The sequence below is a fragment of the Hyla sarda genome, chromosome 6 (genome assembly GCF_029499605.1).
Source record: "Hyla sarda isolate aHylSar1 chromosome 6, aHylSar1.hap1, whole genome shotgun sequence".
Classification (NCBI taxonomy): Eukaryota; Metazoa; Chordata; class Amphibia; order Anura; family Hylidae; genus Hyla; species Hyla sarda.
Window position 1 is genome coordinate 149,893,946 of NC_079194.1, and position 22,008 is coordinate 149,915,953.

A 22,008-nucleotide genomic window follows, 5' to 3' on the forward strand; every position below is an offset into this window, starting at 1 on the left:
GTGAAACACTTAAAGGGTTAACAAACTTTCTTAATGTCATTCTGTATTCTTTGAGGGGTGCAGTTTTTATAATGGGGTCATTTATGGGTTATTTCTAATATGAACGCCCATAAAATCCACTTCAAAACTGAACTGGTCCCTGAAAAATTCTGATTTTGAAAATTTTGTACAAAAAATTTGAAAATTGCTGCTAAACTTTGAAGCCCTCTGATGTCTTCCAAAAGTAAAAACATGTCAACTTTATGATGCAAACATGGGGTCCAGGAACAGCATTAACAGCGCAGAACTACTGCAGTAATATTTATACCTCATCTTGCACAGTGATTAATAAGCACTAGTACTGGGCAAATATGTGTTGGTAACTCCTATTAGGGAATACTACAGTGCCATATCGTGTCCAATTTTGCATATATTTCCTGGTGCATATTTGATGTATGTGACCCATGTTGTACTTTAAACTAATGCTATGTATAGCTGGTTATTTGAATTTACCCTGAGATACTTGGATATGTGATGCTGGTTTTGGCAAATTATTGTCTGTAATTTTGCGAACATCTACATTTATGATATATGTTTTTAAATGGAATACAAATAAAGGAATTCTATTGGACTTAATTTCAACTTGGTTTTGTGGTAGTATACAATATTTGTTTATAGGGATGTCCCGATACTGATACTGGTATCGGGGCCGATACTAGCCATTTAAATGGTATTGGGGACTCGTTTAATGTCCCTGATACCATGTCCGATACCTGGTGCCGCTCTGCTGCCCCGTTCTCCGGTCCTCCCGTCTGCTTCATAGTGTTCCATGGAGGAGCATGTGACACACACGTCACTCCGCCTCCTCCCCTGCGCCCAGTGTAATGCTATGGAGGAAGCGGAGTGACGTGCACCTCACATGCTCCTCCATAGGACGCCATGATGCGGCCCGGAGGACAGAAGAACGGGGTAGCAGAGCGGTAGCACACGACGGAGGACAGCCGCAGGTGAGCTGTGTGCTGCTATTAATGTCTAAAGGGAGGCCCTGCTGCTGCTGTCTAAAGGGAGGCCCTGCTGCTGCTGTCTAAAGGGAGGCCCTGCTGCTGCTGTCTAAAGGGGGGTCCTGCTGCTGCTGTCTAAAGGGGGGCCCTGCTGCTGCTGTCTAAAGGGGGGCCCTGCTGTCTAAGGGGGGGCCCTGTTGCTGTCTAAGGGGGGGGCCCTGCTGCTGTCTAAGGGGGGGGGCCCTGCTGCTGTCTAAAGGGGGGGGGGCCCTGCTGCTGTCTAAAGGGGGGGGGGCCTGCTGCTGTCTAAAGGGGGGGGGGCCTGCTGCTGTCTAAAGGGGGGGACCTGCTGCTGTCTAAAGGGGGGGGGGACCTGCTGCTGTCTAAAGGGGGCCCTGCTGCTGCTGTCTAAAGGGGGCCCTGCTGCTGCTGTCTAAAGGGGGCCCTGCTGCTGCTGTCTAAAGGGGGCCCTGCTGCTGCTGTCTAAAGGGGCGGCCCTGCTTCTGTCTAAATGGGGCCCGCTGTCTAAAGGGGGGGGGGGGCGCTGTCTACAAGGGGGGACTGCTGTCTACAAGGGGGGGGGCTGCTGTCTACAAGGGGGCCTGCAGTCTATGGGGGGGCTTCTGTCTACAAGGGGGCTGCTGTCTAAAAGGGGGGCCTGCAGTCTATAAGGGGGGGGGGGGGCTGCTACTAATTACTGCCGGGGGGCTGCTGCTAATGTCTGTAAGGGGATACTACCTATTATTAAAGACAATCTTACAGCAGAGTCACCTGCACTAACTTGAATTTATAGGTAGGTAGGTCAAGTGACCCGGTTTCTGCCGCTGCTCACCATGTGGTCATCGTTCTCGCCACCAATGCAAATTCCCTGTTCTGTCCAATGGAGAAGAGAGAAATCTTGGCTCATACTACAGCAGCTGCCTGCATTGTACACAACAAGGACCCACATATCATACGGTAAACAGCGACAGAAACCGGGTCACCCTGGTGTCAGATTCCCTTTAAAATACTCGTACTTGGTATCGGCGAGTACTTGAATTAAAGTATCGGTACTCGTACTCTGTCTTAAAAAAAAGGTATCGGGACATCCCTATTTGTTTATATCAAGTTGCTCTACTATGGTAGATAATGAGAGTCTAATGATATTGCCATAGCACTATGCATATCAATAGGGGCAAAAGTCGGCAAAGCCGTTGGAGCTACATAGTATAACATAAAGTAGACATGTTGTATATGTGAATCAATATATAATTTAATTGGGATGTCCATTTTCCTTATAAGCAAAGAGTTTCAAAGTAAAAAAATTAAAAAAAATGCAACATTTTCAAATTTACCACTAACAAAGTAGAATATGTCACAAAAAAACAATCTCGGAATCAGAATGAAAAGTAAAAGCATCCCAGAGTTATTAATCCTTAAAGTTACAGTGGTCAGATTTGCAAAAAACGCTCGGGTCCTTAAGGTGAAAATGGTCTGGGTCCTTAAGGGGTCAAAAAAAATGTAATCATATTTAAAGGGTAGCTCCCACCATCCTATTTTTTTTTTTTTTTGCTAGCCCGTTCCCCACCCCCCCCCCCCTGCTACGGAACTAGCCCGTTCCCTCCTCCCCCCCCCCCCCACCCCGCTCCCTCATTACACTTGCAGTTACTGCAGAGTCCGGCAGCAGGCGTGCAGGGACAGCGGCGGCGGCGATGTGCGGGAGGAGTGGCCTCCCAGCCAGTGGCCGGGGAGCCAATGCGCTCGCTCCCGCCTGTCTGATTGACAGGCAGGGAGCGAGTGCAGCCTAACTGAAAAAGGACTGATTGCCACTCCAAAATCAGTCCTTTTTCAGTGGCCGGTTTTTAAATGTAAATTAAACCTTTTTAATGAAAAAAAAAATAATAATAAAATTATATTAGAGATATGTTGTAGTACATAAGTACTACAACATATCAAAATATCAAAATATAAAGTTGGTGACAGTGCCCATTTAAGGGTAGAAGAGTACTACTACCTGCCTACTTTTTTTTTTTTTTTTTTTGGGGGGGGGGGAGGAATAAGTGCCTACTGAATGGGGATAAGTGCTAACTGTTACTGTGTACTCAGGTAGAAAACAGACATGGTGCACATCTACAATCTTGCACAATGATCCTTTTGCTTCTCAGCATAATTTCAAAAACTAACAGGTTGTTAGTATATACGTTTTGATCACTGTTACTGTGGTGGGAGAGCTATCTGCCAACTGCGAGGGCATTATTATCATTTAGGGGACTATAGATGGGGAGACTGTATAGAGGTGGGATGTGTGTTGGAAAAGGAAGGAGCCTGAGATGTTTTTCTAATCTGGCACATTCTGAAGAAAAGAAGTCATCATAGCGGCTTGGAGAGAAAAAAAAAAAAGGAATGAGACTACACCAAGAAGAAATCCCCTGTGAGTCACTTCTAGTATTTACTGCTATATGGTCACTAAATGGAGAAATATTAGTCTGTATATAATGTGTTATGCGGAAACAGTATGGCAGGCTGGGGTATGTTGATGAAATATTGGATCCGCCTCAGAGGCCGAACTCCCACTAATGAATATAAGTCAGCAGGGGTTTAACTTCCAGCTAGGTCGTCTCCATATTTCACCAGGGCTTTATTTTGTATACATACTTTATACTGTAATAAATCTTTCAAGTGGTTAAGGTACTGATTTACCATACAGAATGTTCTAAAATGATTACAGTAAGAAGCTAGGCTGTAATAAGTTTGCACCAATGAAGACACAGGTAAGGCACTCACTTCTCAAGCTCCAGCTGAGTCTTCAGCTTCTTTTTGGCTCCCATCGTAAGAGATTCAAACTTATTTAAATCTTCCTCAGTGAGACTCAAGAACTGGACAGAAAAATAAAACACATTTAGGCTAGTGTCACACACAATCTTTTTTTTATACAAGTTCAAAGGAATTGAAAATATAAAGCATAGACTTGTACTTTTTGCTGAAACTATTTAATGTATTGGCTGAAAAAAAATGATCAAATACAGCAGTAGCATTTAACCAAAAAATGTTGTAGGGGAATAAATAAAAAAAAAGTGTCTAAACATAAAACTGCCTATATTGCCCTCAGTATTATTGTTTCAGAGCAGTTTAGGAAATAAAAGTTTGTTTTTTGTTTTCCCCCCACTTTTTTTAATTGATTTCCCCATTTGTGAAACCACTCACAGCATGTAATAACAGACCTTACTAAATCACATAGCAGGAGCTACTGCACCAACGTCAGAGTGTGGCCAATTTAGAACATATAGCATATGTTTTGCTGTTGTTTGCCATACATTCTTATGGAAAGGGTTCTGCTTTCATGTAATTCATTTATCCTTATTACTGGGTATTTTAGTCTCAGGACTTCCAAGGCAAAACTACATAATCTGCACAAAAAAGGTAAAATCATTGCATTATCGTGACACAATTACAATGTTTCCTATGCAAGCGACTTTTTGTTATAGGGAAACATTTAAGTTATAATATGAGCCACGGTAATGCTGTGATTACAACAATACTTGTAGGAAACACCACAGAGCCCTAGATTTATTTCATAGCTGCTTTCCTTATAGGCTATAAAACACGTTTGTGCTGCTTTTTTTAATTGTTCACATGCTCAGTAAATGAAAAATTAAACAACCTATTTAATAATTTTCATAAAGAAATCCAACCACTTTCCTAAAGCACAGTAGTCCATATTCATCAATATGCCCGAAACAAAACTGTGATAGCAATTAATCATTGCTCAGCTTTCATTTTACCACAGCTCGATAACATATGAAAGCTCAGTTCTGCCTGGTTGTTCTGGGCAAATCAGACAGTTTTGGTTTCAGGCAGATTGATCTGGGTATGTGTGTATAACTCCTTGACATAGATTACTGTTCTGATGTTTTGGGCACAGATTTCACAGCACACTGCTCCTGGCTGCTCTCCTCTCTCCCTCTGTTCTCTCAGTGTTAAAGATAGCACCAACAAAACACAGGAAATCATAGATTGTAAAGCTGGGAAAGCTGAGAAATCCAAGCCTTCAGAGAAAGCAAACCACACAAACTATCCACACCAGAATGTAGATAGTAAAATGAAGTATACACAAAGAAATCAAGTGGCGAGATCACACAGGCTGTCCATGAGTGTGCAGGGAAAAGAAAGCAATTGGCATATTCTGGGGATCACATGCTCTGCAAACTCAGTACCTGAATGCACAAGAGAAAAATTCCCTCATGAGTTGTTGAGTGGGGGTGGGCTAGCACTCCTCTGCGTCAGACAGGAGAGAGCACAGAGGAGTCCTATCAGACAGGAGGGAGCACAGAGGAATGCTATCAGACAGGAGAGAGCACGGAGGAGTCCTATTAGACAGGATAGAGCACAGAGGAGTACTATCAGACAGGAGAGAGCACGGAGAAGTCCTATCAGACAGGAGGGAGCACAGAGGAGTGCTATGATACAGGAGAGAGCACAGAGGAGTGCTATGATACAGGAGAGAGCACAGAGGAGTGCTATGATACAGGAGAGAGCACAGAGGAGTCCTATAAGACAGGAGAGAGCACATATGAGTCCTATCAGACAGAAGAGAGCACAGAGGAGTGCTATCATACAGGAGAGAGCACAGAGGAGTGCTATCAGACAGGAGAGAGCACAGAGGAGTGCTATCAGACAGGAGAGAGCACAGAGGAGTGCTATCAGACAGGAGAGAGCACAGAGGAGTCCAATCAGACTGGAGAGAGCACAGAGGAGTCCTATCAGACAGGAGAGAGCACAGAGGAGTCCTATTAGACAGGAGAAAGCACAGAGGAGTGCTATCAGACAGGAGAGAGTACAGAGGAGTGCTATCAGACAGGAGAGAGCACAGAGGAGTGCTAGCCCGCCCTCACTTACTGGACTGTGCCCATGCCTGTGCTTCAGCTTGGACAAAGCCATGTCAATGTTTTAGTCTTTACCCATTAAGGATGAGCGCCGTAAATGTGCGGCGCTGCTAAGAAGTTCTTAGCACACATCGCCGTACATTTACAGTGCAGCTTTCCTTGATCACTGCGTCTCTGGAAGCGGTGAATGGAACGGGATGACTGCTGATATCTATCAGCAGCCATCCCAGCATATTGCCCACAGGGGGTCCTGAGACCCCCCCATGTCGGCGATCGCGGCAAATCGTGCGGCAATTCAGACCGACGATTTGCCGCTATTCCGGGTCAATCGGGTCTCAGCTGACCCGGTAAAAAAGGGTGAATGGAGCTGTCTGATGACAGCCCCATTCACCCTTACCCAGCAGGAGTGAGGTGGCACCGGTGCCGCCTCATGATCATGTGATTGATCTGTAAGAACGACCGTCCAATCACGGAACCTGCTGGGGACGGCGATCAAAGATCGGCGCCGGCAGGGGTCTCCTACCTTGCCCTGGTCCGGCGAGGGTCCCCTCGTGTGCAGTGGTGGCGGCAGGAGCAGCAGGATTGTACCCGGCTGCAAAATACAGCGGCGGCAGGATACAGCAGGAGGTGAGGTCTGTTCACCTCCTACTGTTGCTTAGCAACAACTCGCAGCATGCAAAGCCAAAGGGCATGCTGGGAGTTGCAGTTTTGAAACAGCTGGAGTTCCAACTACACCTCTCAGTATGCCCTTTGGTAGTCTGTGCATGCTGGGGGTTGTAGTTTTGCAACAGCTGGAGGCACATTTTTTCTAAGAAAAAGTGTGCATTCACTGTTGCATAACTACAATTCCCAGCGTGCACAAACTACCAAAGGGCATGCTGGGAGTTGTAGCAGTGTTCCTCCAACTGTTTCAAAACTACAACTCTCAGCATGCCCTTCGACTGTCAATGCATGCTGATTGTTGCCGTTTTGCAACAGCTGGAGACACACTGGTTGTGAAACCGAGTTTGTTACCTAACTCAGTGTTTCGCAACCAGTGTGCCTCCAGCTGTTGCAAAAATACAACTCCCAGCATGCACTGAGAGACTGTACATGCTGGGAGTTGTAGTTTTGCAACAGCTGGAGGCACACTGGTTGCGAAACACTGAGTTAAGTAACAAACGATCAGTGTTTCGCAACCAATGTGCCTCCAGCTGTTGCATAACTAAAACTCAAAGCATGCATGGTCTGTCAGTGCATGCTGGGAGTTGTAGTTTTGCAACAGCTGGAGGTTTGCCCCCCATGTGAATGTACAGGGTACATTCACACGGGTGGGTTTACAGCAAGTTTTCTGCTGCAAGTTTGAGATGCGGCAAATTTTCAGCCGCAGCTCAAACTCCCAGCTCAAACTCACTGTAAATCCGACCGTGTGAATGCATCCTAAAAACACTACACTACAGCTACACAAAATAAAAAGTAAAACACTACACTACACAAAATAAAAAGTAAAACGCTACATATACACATACCCCTACATATACACATACCTCCCGAACCCCCCCAACATAAATAAAATAAACGTCTTATACGGCACTGTTTCCAAAACAGAGCCTCAAGCTGTTGAAAAACAACAACTCACAGTATTGCCGGACAGCCACTAAATGTCTAGTCATGCTGGGAATTTTGCAACAGCTGGAGACATCCTGTTTGGGAAACACTGCCGTGGGGTATTTTTGTGGCTGATTCAAATCCCCAATTTAGGGCTCAAATGCGCATGGCAGGAGAGAGCACAGACAGGAGACAGGAGAGAGCACAGAAGAGTCCTATCAGACAGGAGAGAGCACAGATGAGTGCTATCAGACAGGAGAGAGCACAGAGGAGTGCTATCAGACAGGAGAGAGCACAGAGGAGTGCTATCAGACAGGAGAGAGCACAGAGGAGTGCTATCAGACAGGAGAGAGCACAGAGGAGTGCTATCAGACAGGAGAGAGCACAGAGGAGTGCTATCAGACAGGAGAGAGCACAGAGGAGTGCTATCAGACAGGAGAGAGCACAGAGGAGTGCTATCAGACTGGAGAGAGCACAGAGGAGTGCTATCAGACTGGAGAGAGCACAGAGAAGTGCTATCAGACTGGAGAGAGCACAGAGGAGTGCTATCAGACTGGAGAGAGCACAGAGGAGTCCTATGAGACAGGAGAGAGAGAGCACAGAGGAGTGCTATCAGACAGGAGAGAGCACAGTGGAGTGCTATCAGACAGGAGAGAGCACAGAGGAGTGCTATCAGACAGGAGAGGGCACAGAGGAGTCCTATCAGACAGGAGAGGGCACAGAGGAGTGCTATCAGACAGGAGAGAGCACAGAGGAGTGCTATCAGACAGGAGAGAGCACAGAGGAGTGCTATCAGACAGGAGAGAGCACAGAGGAGTGCTAGCAGACAGGAGAGAGCACAGAGGAGTGCTAGCAGACAGGAGAGAGCACAGAGGAGTACTAGCCCGCCCTCACTTACTGGACTGTGCCCATGCCTGTGCTTCAGCTTGGACAAAGCCATATTTTTATAAGCCATGATTTCTAAAAAAGAAAATAAAATTTTCTCATGAAGTATATAAGACAGGTTAATGTTTTGCCAAGATGTACAACATATTTAAGGAGTTAATGTGGACATTTAAGGAGTTAATGTGGACATCATGGGGATCACAGATGTCAGTAATGGACTGAGTTAAAAGGGAATCTGTCATCAGTATCACCCGTACTAACCTATTGGTATGGGCTTGTGGGGGGATATTTATCAAAACCTGTGCAGAGCAAAAGTTGCCCAGTTGCCCATAGCAACCAATCAGATTGCTTCTTTCATTTTGAAGAGGCCATGTTAAAAATGAAATAAGCAATGAGATTAGTTGCTGTGGGCAACAGGAATTTCTCTGCTCGGGTTTTGATAAATCTCCCCTGTAGTGCTGTGAAACTGATGAAAATGATCAGGGATCAGTAAGTATAATTTTCATCAGTGTCATCCACACTTCAAGCCTATATCAATAAGTTAGTGCGGGCAATACTGGTGACAGAATCCCATTACGTACCAGTGCACCAGGATGAATATTTATGTCCACTCTCCTTTTGTGGGGTACTCCGGCCAAATTTTTTATTTATCCTATATGCCCGGGCTGCTGCCATTAAATAATAACCATTAACTTACATTTTGCTGCTCCCATGTTGCCACTGAAATTGGTCTCCATCCTGGTTTTGGTGCACGACACACCACACTGGGTTCATCTAACTGCTGGGAACAGTCATGTCCAGTCTCAGACGTGGACAGACTGAGCGGCAGTGTCATGTAACGGGCCTGGGATTCTTCTTGGTACCCGGGGTCATTACATCACACACATTAAGCCCAGCCCCTGCTAAGATCAGCCCACTTGGCAGGCAGAGTAAAGTGGTAAAAAGTCATACATTTTTTGCGCAATACAGGGTCTTCACAAAAATCTGCTACTTTTTGAAGGGAGAAGACAGATGTACTTTGTTGACAAATACCCATCTAAGGATGGTCCAAAGCAGAAGATCCCTTTAAACTTATGGACAAAAGTAATGCTGTTTTTGAAAGAAAGTAGTCATTATTTCTCAAAAATGCTTAAGGTTGAATAACCCCTTTTGGACACATGACTCAATAAGCAGAAGCTTTTTACCTTTTTCATGGACAGCTGGCTGAAAACTGCATAGTATTTGTGTAGTCGCAACTTTCTGAGCCACTCTAATATGTCCTGCTGTTCTTGAGTTTGAGGGCTTGGCACACTGGAAGGTACTCCTGTAGAGGTCGGCTGCTCCACTGTAGGCCGATAGGTTATAGAGGTTGAGCTTGAACATGGGGTCATGCTCACTGTGGCTCCACTGTGGTGCAAAGCAATGCTGCTGTGTGAAGACTGTATACTGGCCACACCACATATCGGTCTGCAATACAAGTAATATCCAATCACACAAAGCAAGACAGAGATGCAGGATATGAAATATTCTGCTTCTGGGTCGTACCGTACAGAAGTGCCTAAAGATGTGCTCGCTTTCACATGGGATGGATTGTTGGGACCTGTGCAGATGTAAAGCAAATAATTAGGCTTTGTAAAAACATTACATAGAACACAGAAAAATAGCAAACACTCACCTAGGTTTTGATGCTGTTGGTGGTTTGCTGATGTATTGAAAAATTTCTTAATAAGGTCACTCTTTAATACATGGGGAGGCAGCGACGCCAAACACCTGGAACACAATATAAAAGTGTAAATGGAGCACTGTTGTGAATAAAAAAAGGAAAAAAAAAAAAGGAAACTGGTAAAAGATTGTACCGATGATCGAAATCAGGATCCACATGGTTCTTGTCCACTGAATAAGTGTCCATGCCAACACGGTAAGGAATGCATTTTTCCAAATCTTCTTCAAATATATGAGAGAGCTGCAAGGACACAAACAGAATGCTCATTGTAGAGATAGAAGGATGAAAATAATTCACCTACAGTGTATTATAAGAGGCTTAAAGCATGTGTCCATCTTTTAAAGGAAACCTGTCATCAGATTTTGACATAATTAATCTGCAGCTATGCATTATATATGATAAAATCTTCTTCCTCCCTATCCCCAGGAAGTGTTTAAAAGTGTCCTCAACTGGCCCCATAAGTAGTTCCCTTGGTGGGGAGTTCTACTCAACTAGTCCTACTGTTTCAACTGAGAGGGCGTGATTATAGTGCAGGAGACAGGACTAGGTAAGTATAGCTCCCTGTTTAGTGGATTACTTACAGGGCTGAAAGGGGACACTTATCCTCCCCATCCCTGCGAGCAGAAACATCTCCCTGAGATGGTAAGAAAGAAGATTTTACCATAAAAAAATAAAAAAAAATAAAGTGTTGTTACTTATTCTATTTGATAAAATCTGATGACCGTTTCCCTTTAAAAACCCACATTACAGTTCATATTTATATACATATTTGTTGCAACCTGTATTGTGCACGGTAGCTGCAGCTTTTAGAGCTGAAATCCAGGAAATTCATGTATTTGCAAAATTAATCCATATTTAACGTGATATTTGTACATGAATCTCAAAACTTTGTAGACATAGGTAGTCAGAGACCCAGCCTGAAAGATCACTAGTGACCTATACACTAACCCAACTTACTGCCAATAAATCCACAATACAAGGGCTTGACAATTTTGTTTTGAATCTAGGAGCCAGCTTAAAAGGAGCCAAGACAACCATGTCAATGTTTTAGACTTTAACCCCTTAAGGACGAGCGCCGTGAATGTGCGGCGCTGCTAAGAAGTTCTTAGCACACAGCGCCCTACATTTACGGTGCAGCTTTCCTTGATTACTGCGTCTCTGGTAGCGGTGAACGGAACGGGATGACTGCTGATATCTATCAGCAGCCATCCCGGCATATCACCCACAGGGGGTCCTAAGAGCCCCCCCCCATGTCGGCAATCGCGGCAAATCTTGTGGCAATCCAGACCGACGATTTTGCAGCTATTCCGGGTCAATCGGGTCTCAGGTGACCCGGTAAAAAAGGGTGAATGGAGCTGTCCGATGACAGCCCCATTCATCCTTACCCAGCAGGAGTGAGGTGGCACCGATGCCCGCCTCACGATCATGTGATTGATAGGTCGGAACGACAGTCCAATCACGGACCTGCTAGGGACGGCGATCGGAGATAGGCGCCGGCGGGGGTCTCCTACCTTGCCCTGGTCCGACGGGGGTTCCCTCGTGTGCGGTGGCAGGAGCAGCAGGATCGTACCCGGCTGCAAGATACAGTGGTGGTGGTCCCAGTGGCAGGATACAGCAGGAGGTGAGGTCTGTTCACCTCCTACTGTTGCTTAGCAACAACTCGCAGCATGCACAAGCCAAAGGGCATGCTGGGAGTTGTAGTTTTGCAACAGCTGGAGTTCCAACTACAACTCCCAGCATGCCCTTTGGTAGTCTGTGCATGCTGGGGGTTGTAGTTTTGCAACAGCTGGAGGCACATTTTTTCTAAGAAAAAGTGTGCATTCACTGTTGCATAACTACGACGCCCAGCATGTACAAACTACCAAAGGGCATGCTGGGAGTTGTAGCAGTGTGCCTCCAGCTGTTGCAAAACTACAACTCTCAGCATGCCCTTCGACTGTCAATGCATGCTGATTGTTGCCGTTTTGCAACAGCTGGAGACACATTGGTTGTGAAACAGAGTTTGTTACCGAACTCAGTGTTTCGCAACCAGTGTGCCTCAAGCTGTTGCAAAAATACAACTCCCAGCATGCACTGAGAGACTGTACATGCTGGGAGTTGTAGTTTTTGCAACAGCTGGAGGCACACTGGTTGCGAAACACTGAGTTAAGTAACAAATGCTCAGTGTTTCGCAACCATTGTGCCTCCAGCTGTTGCATAACTAAAACTCAAAGCATGTATGGTCTGTCGGTGCATGCTGGGGGTTGTAGTTTTGCAACAGCTGGAGGTTTGCCCCCCCCCCCCCCATGTGAATGTACAGGGTACATTCACACGGGTGGGTTTACAGCAAGTTTTCTGCTGCAAGTTTGAGATGCGGCAAATTTTCAGCCGCAGCTCAAACTCACTGTAAATCCGATCGTGTGAATGTATCCTAAAAACACTACACTACAGCTACACAAGATAAAATGTAAAACACTACACAAAATAAAAAGTAAAACACTACATATACACATACCCCTACATATACACATACCCCCGCATCCCCCCCACCCCCTCAATTAAAAAAAAAAACGTCTTGTACGATACTGTTTCCAAAACAGAGCCTCCAGCTGTTGAAAAACAACAACTCTCAGTATTGCCAGACAGCCACTAACTGTCTAGGCATGCTGGGAATTTTGCAACAGCTGGAGACATCCTGCCGTAGGGTATTTTTGTGGCGGATTCAAATCCCCAATTTAGGGCTCAAATGCGCATGGCGTTCTCTCGCTTTGGAGCCCTGTCGTATTTCAAGGAAACAGTTTAGGGCCACACATGCGGTATCTCCGTACTCGGGAGAAATTGCGTTACAAATTTTGGGGGGCTTTTTCTCCTTTTACCTTTTATGAAAAGGTAAAGTTGGGGGCTAACATGCTGGTGTTGCCCCATACTTTTAATTTTCACAAGCGGTAAAAGAAAAAAGACCCCCAAAATGTGTAACGCAATTTCTCCTGAATACGGAAATACCCCATACGTGGGCGTAAAATGTTCTGCGGACACACAACAAGGCTCAGGAGTGAGAGCGCAATATGTACATTTGAGGTCTAAATTGGTGATTTGCACAGGGGTGGCTTATTTTACAGAGGTTCTGACATAAAAGCAAAACAATAAATTCCCACGTGTGACCACATTTTGGAAACTACACCCCTCATGGAACATAACAAGGGTTATAGTGAGCCTTAACACCCCACAGGTGTTGGACAAATTTTCGTTATAGTTGGATGTGAAAATGAAAAAAAAAATTTTTTTCACTAATATGCTGGTGTTACCCTACATTTTTCATTTTCACAAGGGAGAATAGGAAAAAAGCACTCCAAAATTTAGTAACCCCATTTCTTCTGAGTGAGAACATGACTTCTTTTTGGAAACTACACCCCTCACGTAATGTAATTTGGGGTACAGTGAGCATTTACACTCCACAGGTGTGTGACAGATTTTTGGAACAGTGGTCCGTGAAAATTAAAAATTAAATTTTTCAATTGCACAGCCCACTGTTCCAAAGATCTGTCAAACGCCAGTGGGTGTAAATGTTCACTGCACCCCTTACTAAATTCTGTGAGGGGTGTAGTTTCCAAAATGGGGTCACATGTAGGGGGGGGTCCACTGTTCTGGCACCAAGGGGGACTTTGTAAACGTACATGGCCTCAGACTTCTATTCCAACCAAATTCTCTTACCAAACGCTCAATGGCGCTCCTTCTCTTCTGAGCATTGCAGTTCGCCCGCAGAGCAATTTACATCCACATATGTGGTATTTCCATACTCAGAAGACATGGGGTTACACATTTTGGGAGGCATTTTTTCCAATTACCCTTTGTGAAAATGAAAAATTTGCAGTAACATCAGCATTTTAGTGAAAAAAAATCTAATTTTTCATTTTTCTGTCCAACTTTAGCGGAAATTTGTCAAACACCTGTGGGGTGTTAATGCTCACTGTACGCCTTGTTACGTTCCTTGAGGGGTGTAGTTTCCTAAATAGTATGCCATGTGTTTTTTTTTTTTGCTGTTCTGGCACCATAAGTCACATTTGCTTTCCAAAAGCCAAATGTGACTTATTTTCTTCTGAGCATTGTAGTGCACCAGCAGTGCACTTGACGTCCACACATGGGGTATTTCTATACTCAGAAGAGATGGGGTTACAAATTTTGGGTGGCATTTTCTCCTATAACCCCTTGTAAAAATGTAACATTTGGGGGAAAACCAGCATTTTAGTGAAAAAATAAATAAATTAATTTACACATCCGACTTTAACGAAAATTTGTCAAACAACTGTGGGGTGTTTGGGCTCACTGTACCCCTTTTTATGTTCCTTGAGGGGTGTAGTTTCCAAAATAGTATGCCATGTTTTTTTTTTCTGTTCTGGCACCATAGGGACTTCCTAAATGTGACATGCCCCCCAAAAACCATTTCAGAAAAACTTACTCTCCAAAATCCCATTGTCGCTCCTTACCTTCTGAGCCTTGTAGTGCACCCACAGAGCACTTGACATCCACCTATGAGGTATTTCCTTACTCAAGAGAAATTGAGTTACAAATTTTGGGGGGCTTTTTCTCCTTTTACCCCTTGTAAAATTTCAAAAACTGGGTCTACAAGAACATGCGAGTGTAAAAAATGAAGATTTTAAATTTTCTAATTTTGCTGCTATTCCTGTGAAACACCTAAAGGGTTAACACACTTTCTGAATGTCATTTTGAATACTTTGGGAGGTGCAGTTTTTAGAATGGGGTCATTTCTGGGGTATTTCTAATATGAAGACCCCTCAAATCCACTTCAAATCTGAACTGGTCCCTGAAAAATTCCGATTTTGAAAATTTTGTGAAAAGTTGGAAAATTACTGCTGAACTTTGAAGCCCTCTGAGGTCTTCCAAAAGTAAAAACATGTCCACTTTATGATGCAAATATAAAGTAGACGTATTGTATGTGTGAATAAATATATAATTTATCTGGAATATCCATTTTCCTTACAAGCAGAGAGTTTCAAAGTTAGAAAAATGCTAAATTTTCAAAATGTTCATGAAATTTGGGGATTATTCACCAAGAAAGGATGCAAGCAACAACGAAATTTTACCACTGTGTTAAAGTAGAATATGTCACGTAAAAACAATCTCAGAATCCGAATAAATCGGTAAAAGCATCCCAGAGTTATTAATGCATAAAGTGATAGTGGTCAGAATTGCAAAAAAGGGCTGCGTCCTTAAGGTGAAAAAGGGCTCAGTCCTTAAGGGGTTAAAGGGGTACTAAGGTGTAAAACTTTTTTTTTTTTTAAATCAACTGGTGCCAGAAAGTTAAACAGATTTGTAAATGACTTCTATTAAAAAAAAACCTTAATCCTTCCAGTACTTAATCTTAATCCTTTTAGCTGCTGAATACTACAGAGGAAATTATTTTCTTTTTGAAGCACAGTACTCTCTGCTGACACCTCTGTCCATTTTAGGAACTGTCCAAAGCAGCATATGTTTGCTATGGGGATTTTCTCCTACTCTGGACAGTTCTTAAAATGAACAGAGATGTCAGCAGAGAGCACTGTACTCGCGATGTCAGCAGAGAGCTCTGTGTTCCAAAAAAGAACTTCCTCTGTAGTATTCAGAAGCTAATAAGTACTGGAAGGAATAAGAATTTTTAATAGAAGTAATTTACAAATCTGTTTGACTTTCTGACATCAGTTGATTAAAAAAAAAAAAAAAAAAAAAAAAAAAAAAAGGTTTCCACTGGAGTACCCCTTTAAACACTTAAGTGAGCAGGGCAGGGACTGGACTGGGATGCCTGATGCAGGATGCCACAAATTGCCTGTTAATTCAGACCGGCGATTCCAGGTCATACGGGTCTCCGGAAAATAAGGGGGGTCGGGGCTGACCATAACACCCCAAATCCCCCTGAAAGGATAGGAGTGAGGTGGCAGGGGTGCCACCCCTCCTATCTCTGCTATTGGTTGGTCAGAATCGACCGACCAATAGCAGATCGGGGGCAGGGGGGTTAAAGTTCCGTTCCCCAGCTCTGCCCACCTATGGTAGTCAGGGCAGAGCGGGGGGAACCGTGATGTGACTGGCGGTCACTTACCAGCGGCAATGACATGAGGTGATCCTGCTGACTACGGAAGGCGGTGAGTTGTTGTCTAGCAACATCTGGAGGGCTACAGTTTGGAGACCACTATTTAGTGGTCTCTAAACTGTAACCCTCCAGATCTTGCAAAACTACAACTCCCAGTATGCCCAAACAGGGTTTTGTAGTTTTGCAATATTTGGAGGGCTACAGTTTGGAGATCACTGAGCAGTGGTCTCTAAACTGTGGCCCTCTAGATCTTGCAAATCTACAACTCCCAGCGTGCCCACACAGCAGTTTCTGTCTGGGCATGCTGGAATTTGTAGTTTTGCAACATCTGGAGGGCCACAGTTTGGAGATCACTGTGTCTCTAAACCATGGCCCTCTAAATCTTGCAAAATTACAACTCCCAGCATGAACGAACAGCCAAACCCCTAGCGGGAAACTCACCGTAAACCCCCGCCTGTGTGAATGTACCCTAAAAACACTACACAAAATAAAAGGGTAAAACACTACATATACACCCCCTTACATTGCCCCCCCCGCCCCCCAATATAAATGAAAAACGTATCGTATGGCAGTGTTTCCAAAATGGAGCCTCCAGCTGTTGCAAAACAACTTCCAGCATTTCCAGACAGCCACTGACTAGCCCAGGCATGCAGGGAGTTTAGCAAAAGCTTAAACTTTTGTAGAAAATTTTTAAAAATTCTCATAATAATATAAGCCTTCTAATGTCGTAAAAAAGTAAAAGAATGTTTAACCTCTTAAGGACTGGGGTTTTTTCCGCTTTTGCATTTTTGTTTTTTGCTCCTTGCCTTTAAAAAATCATAACTCTTTCAATTTTGCACCTAAAAATCCATATGATTGCTTATTTTTTGCGCCACCAAATCTACTTTGTAATGACGTCAGTCATTTTGCCGAAAAATCTACGGTGAAACGGGAAAAAAAAATCATTGTGCGACAAAATTGAAAAAAAAAAAAAACATTTTGTAACTTTTGGGGGCTTCCGTTTCTACGTAGTACATTTTTCGGTAAAAATGACACCTTATTTTTATTCTTTATTATCTTTATACGATTAAAATGATACCCTACTTATATAGGTTTGATTTTGTCGTACTTCTGGAAAAAATTATAACTACATGCAGGAAAATTAATACGTTTAAAATTGTCATCTTCTGACCCCTATAACTTTTTTATTTTTCCGTGTATGGGGCGGTATGAGGGCTCATTTTTTGCGCCGTGATCTGAAGTTTTTAACGGTAACATTTTTGTATTGATAGGACTTATTGATCGCTTTTTATTCATTTTTAAATGATATAAAAAGTGACCAAAAATGCACAATTTGGGACTTTGGAATTTTTTTGTGCGCACGCCATTGACCGAGCGGTTTAATTAATGATATATTTTTAGAATTCGGACATTTCTGTATGCGGTGATACCATATATGTTTATTTTTATTTACACTGTATTTTTTTTTATGGGTGATTCAAACTTTTAATAGGGGAGGGGTTAAATGATATTCATTCACTTTTTTTCCCCACTTTTTTTTTGCAGTGTTATAGCTCCCAGAGGGACCTATAACACTGCACACACTGATCTTTATCATTGATCACTGGTTTCTCATAGGAAACCAGTGATCGATGATTCTGCCGCATGACTGCTCATGCCTGGATCTCAGGCACTGAGCAGTCATTCGGCGATTCGGACAGCGAGGAGGCAGGTAGGGGCCCTCCCACTTTCCTGTAAGCTGTTCGGGATGCCGCGATTTCGCCGCGGCTATCCCGAACAGCCCACTGAGTTAACCGGCATGGTTTCACTTTCGCTTTTAGCCGTGCGGCTCAGCTCTGAGCGCGCGGCTAAAGGGTTAATAGCGCGCAGCGGCTCGATTGGCGCTGCGCGCTATTAGCGGCAGGTCCCGGCTTCACTATGATGCCGGGACCGCCGTGATATGATGCGGGGTTACCGTGTAACCCCGCGTTATATCACGGGAGCAGGACCAAGGACATACCAGTACGTCCTTGGTCCTTAAAGGGTAGCTCCCACCATCCTATTTTTTTTTTTTTATAGCCCGTTCCCCCCCCCCCCCTCCCCGCTACGGCACTAGCCCGTTCCCTCCTCCCCCCCCCGCCCCGCATACCCCGCTCCCTCATTACACTTGCAGTTACTGCAGAGTCCTGCAGCAGGCGTGCAGGGACAGTGGCGGCAACGAGGCGGCGGCGGTGATGTGCGGGAGGAGTGGCCTCCCAGCCAGTGGCCGGGAAGCCAATGTGCTCGCTCCCGCCTGTCTGATTGACAGGCAGGGAGCGAGTGCAGCCTAACTGAAAAAAGAATGATTGCCACTCCAAAATCAGTCCTTTTTCAGTGGCCGGTTTTTAAATGTAAATTAAACCTTTTAAATGAAAAAAAAAAGTGCCCATTTAAGGGGTTAACAAATGATGCCAACATAAATAGACATGTTGTGGATGTGAATTAATAACTAAATGTATTTGGCATGACTATTTCTCTTACAAGTAGAGAGTTTCAAACATAGAGAAATTAAAATTTTAAAAATTTTTCCATTGTTCACAAAAATCGCTTCATGTATCAACAAAAATTTACCGCTAATATAAAGTACAATATGTCTTGAAAAAACTATCTGAATCACTTTACCAGGTAAAAGCAGTTCAAAGTTATTCAAACTTAAAGAGACACATGTCAGATTTGAAAAAACAGACTGGGTCATGAAGGCCAAATCTAGCTGGGTTATGAAGGGGTTAAAGTTGGATGGGAAAATGAAAAAAGAAAAAAAAAATGTTTTACTAAAATGCTGTTGTTACTCAAAATTTTTCATTTTCACAAGGGAAAATAGGAAAGAAAAGCCCCCCAAAATTTGTAACCGTATTAAGAACATACCCCATAAGTGGATGTAAAGTGCTCTGCGGGCGAACTACAATGCTCAGAGGAGAAGGAGCGCCATTGGGCTTTTGGAGAGAAAATTTGTCCGGAATTGAAGGCCACGTGTGTTTACAAAGCCCCCATATTGCCAGAACAATGGACCCCCCACATGTGACCCCATTTTGGAAACTACACCCCTCACGTAATGTAATAAGGGGTGCAGTAAGCATTTATGCCCCACATGTGTCTGACAGATTTTGTTTTAACAGTCGTCCGTGAAAGTGAAAAATTTGTTGCAAACATCTGTCAAATGCCAGTAAATGCTCACTGCACCCCTTATTAACCCCTTAAGGATCCAGCCAATTTTCAGTGTAGGACCCGGCCATTTTTTGCCCATTTAACCCCTTAAGGACCAGGCCATTTTACACCTTAAGGACCAGAGCATTTTTTGCAATTCTGACCACTGTCACTTTAAGCATTAATAACTCTTATGCTTTACCTTTCATTCTGCTTCCAAGATTGTTTTTTCCTGACATATTCTACTTTATATTAGTGGTAAAATTTTGTCAATACTTGCATCACTCCAAAATTCGATGAAAAAATTGAAAATCTTGAATTGTTTTAAACTTTGAAGCTTTCTGCTTATAAGGAAAATGGATATTCCAAATAAAATGATATGTTGATTCACACACACAATTATGGACATTTATCAACGGGTTTAGTCAGGTTTTCTTTACTATAATTGTCGCAAAATTGTCGCAACTGCGATTTTTCGTGCGACATTTTGACTGGAAAGCGAGAAAAGCAAGTTTTCCAAAAATTAACTACGTAGTAATAATTTTAAAATGGACTATGGGTAGTCAGGTATTTATTAACTGCGACAGTCGTAACTGCGCAAAAAAAAGGCGCAACATGGTTAAAAATTGACTAAATTTACTCCAGCTCAAACATGGAGCAGAAAAAGCTACTACCAAAGTAAAAACTGCTTACATGAAAGAAAATGATCAACAGGCTGAAACCAGTTGATAAATAAGTCACACATAAGCAAAAAAAAAAGTAAGGAAAAAATTACTAAAAAAAAAGAATACATTAGCAAACATTGATAAATGTCCCTCAATATGTCTACTTTATGTTTTCATCATAAAGTTGACATGTTTTTACTTTTGGAAGACATCAGAGGGCTTCAAAGTATAGCAGCAATTTTCCAAATTTTTCACAACATTTTCCATGACCAGTTCAGTTTTGAAGTGGATTTGAAGGGCCTTCTTATTAGAAATACCTCATAAATGACCCAATTATAAAAACGGCACCCCTCAAAGTATTCAAAATAACATTCAAAAGGTTTGTTAGCCCTTTAGGTGTTTCACAGGAATAGCAGCAAATTGAAGGAGAAAATTCTAAATCTTAAATTTTTACACTGGCATGTTCTTGTAGTCCCAGTTTTAGAATTTTTACAAGGGGTAAAAGGAGAGAAATCTTCCTTAAATGTGTAACCCAATTTCTCTTGAGTAAGGAATTACCTCATATGTGGATATCAAGTGCTCTATGGGTGCACTTGAGGGCTCAGAAGGGAAGGAGCGACAGTGGGATTTTGGAGAGTTTTTCTGAAATGGATTTTGGGGGCATGTCGCATTTAGGAAGCCCCATTGGTGCCAGAACTGCAAAAAACCTCCCACATGGCATACTATTTTGGAAACTACACCCCTCAAGGAACGTAACAAGGGGTACAGTGAGCCTTAACACCCCACAGGTGTTTGACAACTTTTTGTTAAAATTGGATGTGTAAATGATTTTTTTTTTTTTTATTAAATGCTAGTTTTCCCCAAATTTAGGAGTAATAGGAGAAAATGCCCCCCAAAATTTGTAACCCCATCTCTTCTGAGTATGGAAATACCCCATGTGTGGACGTCAAGTGCACTGCAGGCGAACTACAATGTTCAGAAGAGAAGGAGTCACATTTGGCTTTTGGAAAGCAAATTTTGCTGAAATGGTTTTTGGGGGGCATGTCGCATTTAGGAAGCCCCTATGGTACCAGAACAGCAAAAAAAAATAAAAAAAAATAAACCCACATGGAATACTATCTTGGAAACTACACCCCTCAAGGAGGTGAGCCTTAACACCCCACAGTTGTTTGATGAATTTTCGTTAAAGTTGGATGTGTAAATTATTTTTATTTTTTTCACTAAAATGCTGTTTTTCCCCCAAATGTTACATTTTTACAAGGAGTAATAGGAGAAAGTGTCCCCCAAAATTTGTAACCCCATCTCTTCTGAGTATGGAAATACCTCATTTGTGGACATCAAGTGCTCTGCTGGTGCACTACAATGCTCAGAAGAGAAGGAGTCACATTTGGATTTTGGAAAGCAAATTTTACTGAAATGGTTTTTGGGGGGCATGTCCCATTTAGGAAGCCCTTATGGTGCCAGGACAGCAAAAAAAAAAAATAAAAAAAAAAAAAACATATGGCATATTATATTGGAAACTACACCCCTCAAGGAATGTAACAAGGGGTACAGTGAGCCTTAAAGGGGTTCTCCGGTGCTTACACATCTTATCCCCTATCCAAAGGATAAGATGCCTGATCGCGGGAGTCCCGCAGCTGGGGACGCCCGCGATCATGCACGCTGCACCCCGTTTGTAATCAGTCCCTGGAGCGTATTCGCTCCGGGTCTGATTACGGCCGACTATAGGGCCGACAGCGTGTGACGTCCCGCCTGCGCCCCCGTGTGACCTCATGCTCTGCCCCTCAACGCAAGTCGATGGGAGGAGGCGTGATAGCTCCGGGGACTGATTATAAATGGGGTGCCGCGTGCATGATCGCGGGCTTCCCCAGCTGTGGGACTCCCGCGATCAGGCATCTTATTCCCTATCCTTTGGATAGGGGATAAGATGTGTAAGCACCGGAGAACCCCTTTAATATCCCACAGGTGTTTGATGACTTTTTGTTAAATTTGGATGTGTAAATGATTTTACTTTATTTTTTTTTTCAACTAAAATGCTGGTTTTCCCCAAATTTTACATTTTTACAAGGGATAATAGGAGGAAATGCCCCAAAATTTGTAACCC

The 22,008-nt window shown here is 43.4% G+C and overlaps 1 protein-coding gene across 2 annotated transcripts in view; it reads right to left on the reverse strand.

Moving 5' to 3' along the window:
- The window catches only part of ZCCHC14 (zinc finger CCHC-type containing 14), a 162,212-nt gene that overhangs the window by 47,886 nt on the left and 92,318 nt on the right, over positions 1 to 22,008 (reverse strand). For both annotated transcript variants that reach the window (XM_056525536.1, XM_056525535.1), the window contains exons 6-10: positions 10,150 to 10,256; positions 9,969 to 10,063; positions 9,839 to 9,893; positions 9,499 to 9,760; positions 3,744 to 3,835 (exon numbers count right to left, since the gene is read on the reverse strand). In XM_056525536.1, coding sequence (XP_056381511.1) covers positions 3,744 to 3,835; positions 9,499 to 9,760; positions 9,839 to 9,893; positions 9,969 to 10,063; positions 10,150 to 10,256 — 611 coding nt within the window. The remainder of the gene's footprint in view (positions 1 to 3,743; positions 3,836 to 9,498; positions 9,761 to 9,838; positions 9,894 to 9,968; positions 10,064 to 10,149; positions 10,257 to 22,008) is intronic.